The 13,379-nt window shown below is 42.8% G+C and overlaps 1 protein-coding gene across 1 annotated transcript in view; it reads left to right on the top strand.

The window, feature by feature from the left end:
• Nucleotides 1-12,372, top strand: part of LOC132581762 (keratin, type II cytoskeletal cochleal-like) — a 33,958-nt gene extending 21,586 nt beyond the window's left edge. Inside the window, exons 5-9 of the mRNA XM_060253168.1 lie at nt 3,910-4,074; nt 5,638-5,763; nt 7,835-8,055; nt 10,913-10,947; nt 11,738-12,372. Coding sequence (XP_060109151.1) covers nt 3,910-4,074; nt 5,638-5,763; nt 7,835-8,055; nt 10,913-10,947; nt 11,738-12,087 — 897 coding nt within the window. The 3' untranslated portion in view covers nt 12,088-12,372. The remainder of the gene's footprint in view (nt 1-3,909; nt 4,075-5,637; nt 5,764-7,834; nt 8,056-10,912; nt 10,948-11,737) is intronic.
• Nucleotides 12,373-13,379: the final 1,007 nt, after the last annotated feature.

Genomic DNA, 13,379 nt, shown 5'->3' with positions numbered 1-13,379 from the left:
GAAATATCTCTTGCTCCAACAAGATGGAGGGTAGCTAGGAAAGCTCTTTGCTTTGAAGAAGAAAGAAGAAAGAAAAGAACTGTGTAAGACAGGATGCTGGACTAGATGGACTAATGGTCTGATCCAGCAGGGCTCCTCGTATATGTTTGTGTGCTCAGCTATTTGAAGGAAGAAGCAAGTGGGCAAAAGAAACGTCGATGGGCACCATGGTGCACACTGGTGCAACACTGAAGTTCACTGATATAGAATAACTGTGCTTTGCTTTATGAGTACCTCCAAGAAGGCCTCTAACAAAATGAGACTGAAGTCCTATAACTGGAAGTCAGTTCATTGACCCTGAGTGAGGATCAGTGTCATGCAATATCAATTTTATAGTCACACAAATCCCAAAACTAAAAGGGAGTACTACACCATGACAACAAGCAATTCACTCCTGTTCCTGCAAGTCTTAATCTGAAAATGCATGGAGAAGGCTTCTCTAAACCACTCCAGGAAAATTTAAGCAGAAACATATTTAAAAAGAAACCACTTCAGAATTAGCTTCAGGTTCTGAAAATCTGTTTTTTTCCCAATGAAACGATGAAGAACAGACTTCAGATGCCTGCAACACTGCACCAACATGGTAGTCATCTTCAGCCCTTTGCCCCAAGGCAGGTTGCAGAGACTCGTGGAGGATGATAGGGATTTAAAAACAATGCAATAAAAATTCTATTCAGTGAACAATGCAGTGGATCACACAATTAAAGAACAATAAAACCAAACCCAGTCCAACACATCCCATAACCTGGATTTCACAATTAGAGAACAATGAAATAAATACAGTGTAACATTTCCAATAAACAGCATAGTGTAAAAAGGGAGGAAAAGAAACTGCCTAATATTTTCCACATCCTTATTCCCTTTATAAAAATGCCCTCCTAAACGGTTCTGTTTTGTTTATTTTATGCCATAAAGTCACATCTGTCTTAAGGTGATCCCAGGTGAGGTTTTCAAAGCATAAGAACATAAGAAGAGCCCTGCTGGATCAGACCAATAGTCCACTTAGTCCAGCATCTTGTCTCACACAGTGGCCAACCAGTTTCTCTAGATGGCCAAGAGTGGGGCAGAGACGCCAAGGCCTTCCCCTGATGAAGCCTCCTGGCTCTGGGATTCAGAGGTTCCCTTCAGCCACCATGACAAGTAGCTATTGATATATTCAGGGATTGTTTTCTAGAAAAAGAGATGCCGGAACTCTCAAAAGGCGAATGAAGGAGAAACACATGGGTGCCTCTCATTCACTTTTAAACATTTTTTTGAGAATTTTGTTTCCATGAAGAGGTTCTGGAACTCAGTTCTGCCACGTTCCCCCTGAAAAAAAAAGCCCAGGATATAGGTGTCCTCCATGAATCTGTCTAATCCCCTTTGAAAGCTGTTTATTTCTGCGGCCATCATCACTACATCCTCTTGTGGGAAATTCCACATATGAATCACTCTTTGCATAAAGTAGTATTTCCTTTCCTGTCCTTCAGCTTCGTTGGATGCCCTTGTGTCCTAGTATTTTGGGAGAGGGAGAAAAATGTCTCTGTCAGCTCTCTCTACCCCATGCATAATTTGATAAACCTCTATCATGTCCCCCTTTTCCCTCTCTTTTCTAAACTGAAAAGTTCCAGACTCTTCAGCCTTCCTCATAAGGAAGGTGCTCCAATCCCCTAATCATCTTGGTTGCCCTCCTCTGTACTTTTCCCAGTTCTGTAGTGTTCTTTTTGAGATACGAAGACCAGAACTGTACACACTATTCCAAATCAGGCCGCATCATAGATCTGTAGTGGGGCATTACAATATCGGCTGTTTTATTTTCAGTCCCTTTCCTAATAATCCCTAACATAGAGTCTGATTTTCTCACTGCATTAGCACACTGGGTTGAGACTGGGATGAGAAAAGAGATGTTCAGAGGTGGTTTGCTGCCTCCACAACATGACCCTGGTATTCCTTGGTGTTCTCCCATGCAAATACTGGCCAAGATCAACCCTGCTTAGCTTCTGAGATCTGACTAAGTCAGGCTAGCCTGGGGTATCCTGGTCAGGGCACTTGATTTTATATATTCTGCAAAATAGTAGCAGTGTTGGAGCCTTCCTGACTTCATAAGGTAAGCCATTCCACCAGGTAGGAGTAACAACAAAGCCTGTTTTGGTGTTGGCAGCAATTATGCTTATCCCTTTTGCAGGGTGGCTCCTTCAGAAGGCTTTGCTCAGATGACCAAAGCCGTCCCATCAGAGTCTATTGACAGAGGCAATCCTGTATGTAAGTGTGTCCTAGGCCTTTGTAGGTAATAACCAGGTAATGTACCTAGGCCTTTGTAGATAATGAACCTGGAAACTAATTGTCAACCAATGAAATGACTGGAGAACAAGTATAATGTACATACTACATGTAGTTCCCAATAGTAAATGAGCTGCAGTGTTCTGTACCTGCTAGAGTTTACAAGATCCATGTGGAGCATATTACAATAGTCTAGTCTCAAAGTTCCCATGGCATAGATCTATGTAATCAGATTGGCTGGGTCAAGGTAAGGACCTATCCTCTGAGTTAATTGAAAACAGAAGACAGCCTGTGTGAAGGCAATTGATCCACTTCTGCAGAGAGTGCCACACCTACACAGGAAAATCCCAAGCACCTGCTCACTTACAAATATGTAGAACTGAGATTGCTTGGGGGTGGTGAATGGAATTTACAAACATATTCTCCTAGCGTACGTTTGCTTGCAAAAATCAGACCATATTCATTTAATCTTTTTCCCATCCCACACAAGAGTCATAATTAAGGATGCTGTTACAAATTAGGAATTTTAAAAGGGAAACATAAAACAATTTGGAGACTTGATGCTTCATGTTACTTCTTGCTTCATGTTACTTCTTTAAAAATCCATCAGACAGGCTTACGTTTTCAGTCAAATTTCAAAATCAACATTTGTAAACATTCAGTTTTTAAAAAAATTCTGAAATGATTGGATGTTGTTCCTGAGGTGGGTGGATAATAATTTCACACAGTCCTGTACATGTGTGCATGAAGTGAGGGGTGACTTGACTGAGGTTTACAAAATTATGCATGAGATAGAGAAGGAAGAGTAGTACTTTTCTCCCTTTCTCACAACACAAGAACTTGTGAGCACTCAGTGAAATTAATGAGCAGTAGGCTTAGAACAGATAAAAGGAAGTACTTCACTCAAAGAGTAATTAAAACATGTAATTTACTGCTTCAGGAAGTGGTAGCAGTTACAAGCATAGACAGCTTCAGGAGGGGATTAGATAAACATATGGAGATAAACGTAAGGTATAAATAGAAGTTATGTCTGGGGCACTGATGCTCTGTATTCTTGGTGCTTAGGGGACGACAGTGGGAGGGCTTCTGGAGTCTGTCCCTGATGGTGGACCTCCTAATGGCACATGGGTTTTGGCCACCATGTGACACAGTGTGTTGGATTGGATGAAGAAGATGATGAAGAAGAAGATATTGGATTTATATCCCGCCCTCCACTCCGAAGAGTCTCAGAGCGGCTCACAATCTCCTTTACCTTCCTCCCCCACAACAGACACCCTGTGAGGTGGGTGGGGCTGGAGAGGGCTCTCACAGCAGCTGCCCTTTCAAGGACAACCTCTGCCAGAGCTATGGCTGACCCAAGGCCATTCCAGCAGGTGCAAGTGGAGGAGTGGGGAATCAAACCTGGTTCTCCCAGATAAGAGTCCTCACACTTAACCACTACACCAAACTGGATGAGTCATTGGCCTGATGCAACATGGCTTTTCTGATGTTCTTATGTTCTAAATGGCAACTAACCATCTTATTCTGGCTTCCCTACAAATGGAGACCCACCAATCTGAAGCATTTGTCCAACCCTGCTCTTTTTTTTTGGGGGGGGGGGGTGTTTTCCAGGAGCTGGCTCAGTTGCACACTCAGATGTCTGACACTGCTGTCATCCTCTCAATGGATAATAACCGAGACCTGGACCTGAACAGCATCATTGCTGAGGTGAAAGTCCAGTATGAGGACATTGCCAATAGAAGCCGAGCTGAAGCTGAATCATGGTACCAAACCAAGGTGAGTAGAGTCACCAATTGAGATAGTTTCACTGGAAGTCTAGTTCTTTTTCCACCAGTTTTTTCTTTTCATGTGACCTTTTCTATAAGTAATATAAAACCTATATCCTTTTAAGACCTTAACATGTTTTGTTACCTAACAAGAATTGGAGAAAAACCGAGTCAAGACACAGAATGCTTAAGCAAAGTCTCATGGTTCACATTTGCATGTAGAAACCAAATTATTCTAACCTGAATACCATCTCCAACATTTCCAAATATGGATGCTGTTGTTGTTCAAAGTGTTAAAGAGATGGGGAAGCTGTGAATTTGGCAATTTCCTTTTTATTAAATTATTTATAATTTCCTCAAAAATTAATGACGACTTAAGATGTATACCAAAATGTAGCGGCCATGACTACACCTACACCTGCACCCCATGTTTGTGGGGTCCAGACAATTTTCCTCTCTGGGTGCAAATGTCATTCTAAGAGTTTCCACACCTTTAGCATGCTTACAGGGTTGGAGTCAAAGAACTTTGAAGTCCATGAAGAACATCATGAATAGCCCTTTGAATCCTGGCTTTAGATTTGCTTATATTTTACAGTATCTCTTGAGTAAAAAAAATAAAAATCAAATATCAATATTTTGAAAAATAAAACATCTGAATTAAAGCTATGAAATGTTGTCACCTGTCCATTTTTTGATCAGCACTCCAAGAAATAGTTTGATTGCTAATTTCTCTGCCCTTAAACCCAAAGGCTGCAATCCAGCACAGAAGCCTACAATATCTGATAAATTAATCATGCTTAATCCTGGGGTGGATTCCTACCAGCACGTTCCCACAGAATACGCTTGTACATTATTTGGGATCCTTCTTCCTGATGAGAAGAAAAGATCTGTACTAGTTTGGCCAGTGTTTTAATTAGAGCCAGAACTGAATCTGGGAGGTGGGAGACTCATTCAAATTTCAAAGCTGACCAAACATTAGGTGTGTTCACACACATTAAATAATCCATTTAATGCAATTTGCTTTTAGATTTTACTATGTTAAATGGAAAAATCCACTTCCAAACATAGTGTAGACACCTATTGAGTTTACATGCAATGTCTTCTCAGCTTTGTGGTGCTACACTATTGAGAACTAGGAGTCAGTAACTGGCTGCTGCTGGGCTAAATTCAACCTTCTAGGGGATACCATCCCAACAGGCATCTTATGAATGAAACAAGAGGTATGGAGGGGCAGTATCTATGTGATTTGGCAACTGGCTACTTGGTGTTTGGAAATGCCATCAAGGCACAGCCAATTTAGGGTGAGTCCATGGGATTTTTAAGGCAAAAGATCAACAGAGGTGGTTTGCCATTGCCTGCCTTTGTATAGCAGCCCAGGTGATCTCCTGTCCATATACTAACCAGGGCTGATGCTGCTTAACTTCCAAGATCTGATGAGATCAGGCTAACCTGGGCCATCCAGGTCAGGGCAGCTGGCTATCTAGGGGTAGCTTTACCATTATTTAGTACCTTTTGGCAAAACTAGTTGCTGACCAGAAATATGAATTTGTCCTCTTCCTCTTTGACTTTCTAGTTTGAGGAGCTTCAGGCCACAGCAGGGAAACATGGTGATGATTTGCGTAATACAAAAGGAGAGATTTCAGAGCTCAATCGGATGATCCAGAGGATACGGGCTGAAATTGAAAATACCAGAAACCAGGTAAGGCAGTTGCTAATCAATACAGTGTCATCACCCCCTTCCCTAGAAAGCTGCCCATTAGTTAAGGCTCACCTGAGAGAGTGATCTGTTTATGGCACCGTGGTCACTGTGGCATGGAAGTCAAAGATAAGAAATGGACATGAAGTCTTTTTTTCCCCTGGTAAGCAACTGCTTGGAAACAGGATGCTGGACTGAATAGTCTCTTGAAGCAATGTTCTTTTTATATTCTTCTGTTTCTTCTGGTGGACAAAAATATGATGACATCAAAGACTGGTTTTGTTTTCCTCTACAAGCACCACTAGTAGAACAAAGCTGAAGTCTAGTAGCACCTTTAAGACCAACAAAGTTTTATTCAGAATGTAAGCTTTCATGTGCATGCACACTTCGTCAGACAATGAAATTGGGTACAGTGAGCAGTGCTACATATAGCAGTGGTTAAGCATGCAAAGCAGTACAAAGTTAGAATCCAATGGCAAAATAGCGGAATTAACAAATTGAAAGAGTAACAAGTTTGGTCTGGATAGAAGCAGTTGTGTGCATGCTTAACCACTGCCCACCAGCTATATGCTTAACCACTGCCCACCACTGCTCACTGTACCCCATTTCATCCTCTGATGAAGTGGGCATGCACACGAAAGCTTATGTTCTGAATAAAACTTTGTTGGTCTTAAAAGTGCTACTGGACTCCAACTTTGTTCTATTGCTTCAGACCAATATGGCTGCCGACCTGGATCAATGCACCAGTAGTAGTATACATAGAGTTGTTACCAAATTCTGAAAATCATCATAGCAGCAGCTCTGGGGCCCATCCTTGAGGAGACAGAAGATGACAACATAGAGAATATAAGCAAAAGCATGCTCTGTTACACACTGGCCAAGCTGTTTCCTGGAAAAGCCAAACAAACAGGGCATAGAGGCCAAAACTTTCCCCAATGCTGCCTCCTAGCTCTTGGTTTCAGAAACTTACTGCCTCTGAAAGTGGAGGCTGCCTTTACTCACCATGGGTGGTAGCCATTGATAGACCTCTGCTCCATGAATTTAGCTAACTCCCTTTTAAAACGAACCAAAATTGTGGATATCTCTAGGTCCACTGACAGTGAATTCCAGTTTAATTATCCATTGATTTTTCCCCCTCCAAGAATTAGTGGCATCCTTCACTGTCCGGGAAGGGTCTTTTCCTCATTGACAGTGATAGTGATGTTAATATTGCTTGTGCTGGAGGAGCATGCAAGAGAAACATTGATCTAGAAATCACTCAGATGCAGACGTCCAAAGAATGTCCTGCACAAAAAATCTACTAAGCCTGATTTTTTCCTGCTCTGGAAGCAAAAGAAATAATTGAGGACTCTGATCTTTGTGAAGTCCAGTTTTAGCCATTTCAATGTCATATACAAATGTCACTCCAAGATTTGAGCAGTAGTTTTTAAAGATTTTTTTTAAGTAATTCAGAAGTTTATTAGGAGTCATGAATATCTATCAGGGTGAGTTTAAAAAGGTTGTCCACTATTAATAGTCTTCTTCAGCATTGGCCAATTGCAGTTGAGTTTTAAGATGACCTCTGATATTTTATGGGGCAAATCACAAGAAGCGTGGCCAACACACTGCGACTGCATCCACACTGCACTGGATATTGTACTATTGTTGCTTTAGAGCCATCATTCACAAGTGGATTCTCCTAGCCTTGGCGAGATAAAACAGTGGTAAATGATTGCTATAAAGTAACATCCAACAATATGCAAATGTGGCTTGTGTGCATGTTAAAACAGTCACCATAATCTTTGGCAAGTATAAGGGTTCCACAGCAACAGGTCTGATACTGGAAGAGTTCTCTGAGCATAGGAAATTTGAAAGCCACTGTCAGAGCAGACTGCAAGTTCTTTAATTCTTCAATAGCTGTTGTAAAAAAAATCAATTTGATCCCCCAGTTAGCAATTCCACTTACTGCCTAGAGTTGCAGCCTAATTTCTTCAAAGACTAAAACAAAAATGGAATAATAGTAATAAAGATTTAAATTATATGAATGACAAAAAAATGAACTGGAGAAATAGAGCGATGCCCTTTACTCTTGCAGTGTGCCAGTCTGCAGACAACAATTACAGATGCTGAGGAGCGTGGGGAACTGGCTGTCAAAGATGCCAAAGCCAAGCTCCTTGAATTGGAGGATGCTCTGCAGAAAGCCAAGGAGGAAATGACTCGCTTGTTGCGGGAGTATCAGGAACTGATGAATGTCAAACTGGCCCTTGATATTGAGATTGCCACATATAGAAAGCTCCTGGAAGGAGAAGAAAGCAGGTAAGTGTATAAAGACTAATATCAATGCTGACTGCAGCTATTACTACAGACACATTGCAACAGTCAGAAAACTGGACACATGTGATGTGACCATACACAAGTAATACGAGTAGCATCTTTGGCATTAAGCCAATCTCATTGCAGTTCGGTAGTGTGAAGAGGGGGTGAGTAGGGTTGCCAATCCCCAGTTGGAGCAGGAGAACCCCTGGTTTGGAGGCCCTCTCTCCACCTCAGGGTTATCAGAAAGGAGGGGGATGGTTTGAATGTCTGCTGGGCACTCTGTTATACCCTATGGGGACCAGTCTCCATAGGATATAATGGAGAATCAGTCTGTGGGTATGTGGAGCTCAGGGGGGTTGTTTTTTGAGATAGACGCACCAAATTTTCAGCATAGCATCTGATGCCTCTCCAACTCCCTTCGCAAGTTTCAAAAAGATCAGATCAGAGGGTCCAATTCTATGAGCCACAAAAGAAGGTGCTCCCATCCTTCATTATGTCCAGTGAAGGGGAGGCATTTAAAGGGAGTGTGGTCCCTTTAAATGTGAGGACCAGAACTCCCTTCAGAGTTCAATCTTGCTTGTCACAACTTTGCTCCTGGCTCCATCCTCAATGTCTCCTGGCTTCACCCCCAAAGTCCCCAAATATTTCCTTAATTGGACCTGGCAATCCTAGGTGATTTCAATGGCTATTTGAGAAGCTGAGAATTCTTCTTCCAAGGCTGTGGATCAGTGGTGAAGCATCTGCTTAGCACACCCAGAGTCCCAAGTTCAGGCCTCAGCATCTCCAGTTAAAAGTATCAGGTAATAGGTGATGTGAACAACCTCAGCCTGCGACCTTGGAGAGCTGCCACCAGCCTGAGTAGACAATACTGACCTTGATGAACTTATAGTTTCATTCAGTATAAGGTAGCTTCATATATTGTTGTGATGTCAACGGATTCTAGTATATTCAAGCAGTGATTCTCAGTCGTTCCAGACCTTGGGGGCACTGAGCATGGGACCACTGAAGTACGAGCCAGTGACAGGAAATCTTCTTCCTATCACAGTCCTATCACAGTCAGCTTCTCAGTCATATGACAGGAAAAGCAGGGACCAGAGAAATTACCTTACCAGTCCAAGGCCCAATCAATGAGCAATGGGCCAAAAGAGCTGGTGACAGAAAACACAAGGCAAACAGTGTTAAACCCTGTGGAGGCTCCTAGGCAGTTAAAATCTCAGGGGCCTCTTGCAGGTTACCTCAGAGTTGGAGTGCCTGCCCCGCTGCCCCCACTGCAGCCTGCAGGCACCTTCTCAAAAGCCCCATTGACAAAGCTGTGAGAGGGAGAGGCAGAGGGGAGAGACAAAGGCCAAGAGGCAGAGAGAGGCAAACGTGGCAACGCCAGCAGCAGCAGCACCAGGCAAGTCGGGCAAAGAGCAGCTCAGCTGCTGGCTGTGCATGCGGGCTGAGAGGGCTGCAAGCAGGGGGGGAAACGGCTGAGGGGGGAGCCGGCCTGGGGACCTAAAGGTGTGGGGACCCATAGGCCAGTGCCTACTTGACCTAATTGTTAATCTGGCCCTGAAGGCAAAATTCACAAGAGGTACCATAGTGAGGAATAAGCCAAGAGGCAGAGCCATGGGGGAAAAAATCCTCTTTGTCACTAACAACATCACATCATCATCCTGTTGTTCTCAGCATGCATGTTTGCTTTCTGCAGAGCAGGTTCTTCCAAAAGGCAGTGGAAACAATGGTTGTTCTCTGTGGTTTAGGAGAGACTCTATGACTCATCTGAAGATTTCTGACCTGCTGCCTTAAAATATAAAAAGTATATTGCTCATACAGCATAGAAGCCCCTCCTTGAGGGAGATGAAAATTGCAACATCACTTCAGGCCTTCCCAGAGTGGATTTAAAATGTTTTTATTCCAAAGGTTCTTTGAGGAGTGAAAGAAATATAGGATATTGAAGGCAAAGATTATCTTTGAGTATGGAAAAATCCTGACATGGTGATAGTTTGTAAGATAAGCTATCCTCTTTATGAAGCCTCTTCCAGATCATAAAGTTAAATTCCAGACAAATGGTGGCTTCTTACACCTGAAGTGTCCTTATTTCAGCTTGATAATCTTCACTGAGCTTACCTTTCAGTTCCTGGGTTTTCCTCTTTCTGTGGGCACTAGTTGTAGAGCTGGAGCAATGCTTCATCATCATCTTCTTCTTCACACTTGCGCAAATGATGCCAGTAAGAAGCACCCATCAGTCATTCTGAGTCAGATGTGTTTTCCTTTGTGTTGCTGTATCCATGGAGAAGCCTCATGTATCCATGGAGAAGCCTACCATACTGTGTTTAGACTCTGGGCTGTCCAAAACATTTCTTTTCTCCTGGAAATCACAAAGGATTTGAGTTAAGTTCTTTGTAGGTATCTGATAGTTGGCTTCTAGCCTTTTTAAAGCTGCACAATGGTTTGGGGTTTTTTATGCTTTTTAAATGCCCTCAGCTTGTTTTTACTGGGGGTTTTTTAGTATTAATAATTTAAGGTGCTTTTATGGATTTATGGCATTTTTATTTGTAAAGCCACCTCAAGCATATCTCTGAAGAGAGAGCCTATAAATCCCCTAAATAAACAAATCAATCGTGGAGTTTTTTTTTGATGAGCTAGCCCTATGTAGCACACACAACTTAAAATGGCTGTGGATTGGGAAATGATGGTTGAGCCATGTGGATCTGGTGTCAGGCAACTAGGGGAAGCAATGTGAGACAATAGCTGTGAGTGACTAGGGATATCAGAACCCCCAGGTCAGCATTTGGCCTTAATAGGTGGCATCCCATGTTTTCAGTGGCCAGTGGACATGTTTTCATTCAGTTTTAAATTCCTTCTTCAACAGGCTCAGTGGAGAGGGTGTCAATCCAGTGAGCATCTGTAAGTAACCTGAATATATTTATTCTTAGTTTGTTTGTTTATTTACTCACCAGTCTGGCCAGCAAGAGTACATTAACACATAGAAGTACATTAATACATGTGACTGACTGTGCTGGTGTACACTTCTGTGTGGTGAAAGGAGCTGCAGTGTGCTTGAAAAAAATCTGAATGCATGTTGTATGCAATCACTAAAGCAGAGACACCATTGGGTCTGTTCCATCTTGGAAAGTACACATAGCAACATGATCACAGGGCCAGCTCTGCCACTAGGCAAACTAGGTGATTGCCTAGGGTGCCAACCTTCTGGGGGGTTCAAATTGGGCACCCTCCATGTGCGGGGGTTTGGTGTGCCAGACTTTAGCCTTGCCTAGGGTGTGCCAGACAGTCTAGGGCCAGGGCCCTGCATGATCACAAGGTACTAAGTATTCACTGGGACTCTGTTGCAATGGCAGGACCAGAGAAACGTCAGAGGCATTACAGTTGCCCACAATTGCCCAGATACATGGTTGAAATACATAGACCAGTGGAACAGCTAGATTTGAGTCCAGTGACACCTTAGAATCCAATGAAATTTTGGGGGTGTCAACTGCTGAGAGTGAAAGCTCCCTTCTTCAGATACATGATCTTTAAGGTACTACCGGACTTGGATTTTGCTGTTCTACTGCAGACCAAGAAGACCAATGGACTAAAACAGCAAATCCTCCTGCCCAATTGGACTGTTTCTTTAATCTTTATAGAACGTACAAAGACAGTCCTATTAGGCATCTAATCAATCTATGTTTCCTTACAGCTGTTGTCAGTTCCAGTGCTGGAGGTGTTGGCAGTGGTGGATCTGGCCTAGGAGGAAGTTATGGCAGTCTTGGAGGAGGAGGTGGAGGGTTTGGTGCTCTTGGTCTTGATGGAGGAGGTTTTGGCCTTGGAAGTAGCTTGAGTTTTGGAGGTGGTGGTGGTGGCCGCCTTGGGAGCAATGGCTTCGGAAGTGGACTTGGTCTTGGAAGTGGTTATGGTGGTAGTAGCGGATTAAGCTTTGGAGGAAGCAATTTCAGTTCTGGGAGTGGAAAAGGCTTCGGGACAGGAAGCACCTCTGGTCTGAAAATTATCTCCAAAACTTCTATCACCCAAAAGACTGTCAGAAACTAAAGCCTGAAGCATTCCCAACAACCTGAGCAAGTTCACATGTGTTTTTTTCCATTTCTGTCATCATTAGCAAGAGCTGCACTTTTCTAGTTCCCTTAATTAACTGAAATTCCAAATGGCAGCTCTGTATTTAACACAAATTTTAGTTGTAACTAAACTGACAGAAGCTTTAATATAAAATAATTACATATGCCAAAAGGAGGGGGGGAGGAAATATGGATGGATGTATCTAAAAAACTGCTTAATGTTAAGAATCTCCTACTGTAGTAATAAAAATGAATGCCTGAACATGTCTGTATCCTCAAGAATATTTTTTTTAAAAAAACCTACATGCATTTTCCAGCAATGTTAATGTACCAAAAGAGCAAAGCGGTGAATCCACCCATAATTTGATTTCACGGAAATCATAACGATTAATTATTAGCAATGGGCACAGACCTGGAAAACCCAGTTCAGTTTGGGATTCATGAACTGGGCAGCCGCAAACCAAACCCCTGAGCAAAGCCTGCCCAAATTGAACTGGTTCGGGGGCCCCCCAGCAATGTCACTTCCAAGCAGCATCAGGCATTGCCCCTGGTGCGTCTGCATGATCCAGAAGTGACACAAGTGTGTCGGCTCCCTGACACATGCACACCCCTTCCAGGTGGTATCAGGCACAGTCAATGTGCCCACATTACCTGGAAGTGACGAGAGCATATTGTGTGACACACTTGCATCACTTCTGGATGATACGGATGTGTGTGTGGAGGGGTGGCACCTGACACTATTCGGAAGCGGTGCGTGTATGTGGAGGGGCCGAACTCCTGAACCAAACTGAGCAGAAGGTCAGGGAGTGTTCAGGGAAGGCTCCTTTCCCAAACTTTGGTCCAGGATTCACAAACTGACCAAAGTTTGGATGAAACTTTGGCTCAGGTTTGGGTCTGTGCCAATCCCTATTAATTATTTTCTGATTTTTTAAAAATGTACTTACGATACATACTCAAAAATGTTGTTTTTGGAGAAAAATAATTTAGAGTTTTATATGTAGATTTGTTCTGTATGTAAAACGTTGAGGGTCTCAAAGATCTGGTGTCTAGTGAATACTCAGGGGCTCTGATACGCATGTGGAACTTTGAGTGGCTATGGGGAGTCATTCTACTTTCCCCAATCTAGCAATTCCTTTCAGGGCTCATATGAGTACATGGAGCTTCCTTAACCTTCAAGGACTTCCTTCTTTATTCACATCAGTAGAAAGGGAAAGGCACTGTAATTTTTAATTTTTCAACATACTCTCTGAAATACTGCATCTATGTTCC

The sequence above is a fragment of the Heteronotia binoei genome, chromosome 13 (assembly GCF_032191835.1).
Source record: "Heteronotia binoei isolate CCM8104 ecotype False Entrance Well chromosome 13, APGP_CSIRO_Hbin_v1, whole genome shotgun sequence".
NCBI classification, from domain to species: domain Eukaryota; kingdom Metazoa; phylum Chordata; class Lepidosauria; order Squamata; family Gekkonidae; genus Heteronotia; species Heteronotia binoei.
Note: the sequence above shows the minus strand (reverse complement) of the source record. Positions and strands in the feature narration are given on the sequence as shown.